Genomic DNA, 2,257 nt, shown 5'->3' with positions numbered 1-2,257 from the left:
TCTTTTTGTCTCTCAAAAAAGTTAAAAAAAAATCCACGATTCTGACCATGATAAGCCCTCAAAATATATTCTTTAAAAATTCCCTGTTCGAGGTTTGGGAGTCCGTCAATATTTTTTTTCCACCATTAACACTTTCCAAGTCCCTTATGAGACAATTAATTTAGGTTTTCCTTTGAAAGTAATTAAAAATAGGTGATTCTGCCTTTGATGGTCCAAAGTTATAGTTTTGATGGTCCTTTAAAATAAAAGAAAAATTGGGCACATGAATAAAACAATTCTATATAAAACAAATATTTTGTTTGATATATTCTCAAAAATATGCTATAAAAATCTCTCCACCAAAAACAGTAAGAAATCTACAATGGGCCCATAAAAAAAAATAAATAAATAAATAAATAAAAAATAAATAAATAAAAAATAAATAAATAAAATTTCAGCAATTTTCGTTTTTATATTCTCCAGAAAAATATTTTAAAAATAAATCCAAGGATCTTGTTTTTCATCTCTCAAAAAATTAAAAAAAACTCACGATTCTGACCTTGACAAGCCCTCTAAATATTTTCTTTAAAAATCCAATATTCGGGATTTGAGAGTCCTTTTAAAGTCCCTTTTGTTTGAAAGTGATTAAAAATCCAAGATTCTGGCTTTGTTGGTCCGCAGTTATAGGATTGATGGTCATTTAAAATTAAAAAAAATCAAGACGTGGCCCAAAAATTTTGTTTAAAACATTTTTTTTTGTTTTTGATATTTTCTCTCTCCCCAAAACAATAGGTCCCTAAAGAAATATTCAAAATGTTCACAATTTTGGCTTTTACACTCTCTGCAAAAATATTGAAAAAATTCACGATTCTGGTTATTAATCTCTCAATTTTTTTTTTTTAAACACAAGATTCTGACCACGTTAACCTCGAAATATATTCTGTAAAATTCCAATATTCGAGGTTTGGGAGTCCAATATTTTTATCCACAGTTAGGCCTCATGAAATTATTTATTTTGACTTTGATGGTCCACAGTTATTGGGTTGATGGTTCTTTAAGATTAAAAATAAAGAATCAGGACATGACTCAAAAAATAGTGATGGAAACAAACAACAAAGAAATAGGATTGAGGCTTTGAAGAATTTCAAAAAATATTGCACGGCACAATTCGAAATTATGGATTTGAAAAAAAAAATTACACAAAATATTTCGATATTACTTTTAGATAATTTGATAATATTCCCATGATCCTTTAAAACATAAAATATGGCCCATTTTTACCACAATTAACGTCTCCCACATAAAATGCATTGTATATTTTTTTAATTTTTTTTATTAACTAACTAAACAACAATCAGTACAACTTAAGCTTCAGGGGCGACGGGCAAATGGGCACCTTGGGGTTGGAAACCGTTTTCATCGGCAACATAGTTGACGGTGTAGGTTTGACCATCATCAGCAACGAAGGAGAAAGAACCACGGACAGCAATAGCTTCTTGTTCGCTACCGGCATTGTTCAATTGACCTTGAGCTTCAGCCTTGGTACCATCGCTGGTTTCGAAACTGTTGAAAGGATGAAATTGAAAAAAAAAAAAAAACACAAATATTGAATTAATCCATATTTTTGGGGGTGGGGATTACATCAGGATGACTTTCTGGAAGTTCCCGATACTTACGCATATTGGAAAGATTCAGGTCCAACATCCGAATCGCTGCGAACAATTTCAACATCGGCTGGAGCGGCCAAAGCCAAGGCGAAGAGAGCGGCAAAAACAATGATGAATTTCATTTTGGTTGGCTTGGTATATTTGCAAGTTGATCGATGTATATCGAAGTGTACTGGATGTGTGACTGATGGCCAGAGCCGACAACAGTTTTTATAGTCTCCAAAAAAATCCACAGCATAGCTCGCTCATCTTCACGTTCTTCTTAATTTTACCATTTCAATGGTGACGATTTAAACTGGTTTCTTTGTGGTCTTTAATTATGATGAACTGGCTGGCTTGCCCTGTCGCCTTAGTTAGTCTGCTGTAATCAAGCGTAAGCGTAAAATCGCAAATCTGTTTCCCATTTCATAGAGTTCTATATTGGATTTGTATACAACGGGTCATTTAATTTGTCTTCTGTTCTATATAAGGAAAAAAAGGTGGACTTTCTTGGTGAAAATCACTGTGATCGTTTATACAAGACAATATATTATCATGGAGGAGGATTTCATCTCTTTTTGCGGAAAGATCAAGTGATCTTTTGATCTGTGACATTTTATCGCCTAAAGGAG

At 32.7% G+C, this 2,257-nt stretch overlaps 1 protein-coding gene across 1 annotated transcript; it reads right to left on the bottom strand.

The window, feature by feature from the left end:
- Positions 1–1,313: 1,313 nt before the first annotated feature.
- Positions 1,314–1,814, bottom strand: LOC131801307 (larval cuticle protein 65Ag1-like). Its single transcript, XM_059119858.1, has 2 exons — positions 1,656–1,814; positions 1,314–1,542 (listed from the first exon to the last, which is right to left on the bottom strand). Exons 1-2 carry the CDS (start codon positions 1,766–1,768, stop codon positions 1,344–1,346), a joined length of 312 nt encoding a protein of 103 aa, XP_058975841.1. The 5' UTR covers positions 1,769–1,814; the 3' UTR covers positions 1,314–1,343.
- Positions 1,815–2,257: the final 443 nt, after the last annotated feature.

The sequence above is a fragment of the Musca domestica genome, unplaced genomic scaffold (genome assembly GCF_030504385.1).
Source record: "Musca domestica strain aabys unplaced genomic scaffold, Musca_domestica.polishedcontigs.V.1.1 15, whole genome shotgun sequence".
Taxonomy (NCBI): domain Eukaryota; kingdom Metazoa; phylum Arthropoda; class Insecta; order Diptera; family Muscidae; genus Musca; species Musca domestica.
This window is presented reverse-complemented; position numbering and strand designations above follow the sequence as displayed.

Coding starts and splice junctions, on each gene's coding strand:
- LOC131801307 (XM_059119858.1), bottom strand. CDS start 1,768: ATGAAATTCATCATTGTTTTTGCCGCTCTCTTCGCCTTGGCTTTGGCC. Junction 1,543..1,655: donor CCTGAATCTTTCCAATATGC/GTAAGTATCGGG, acceptor TCCTTTCAACAG/TTTCGAAACCAGCGATGGTA.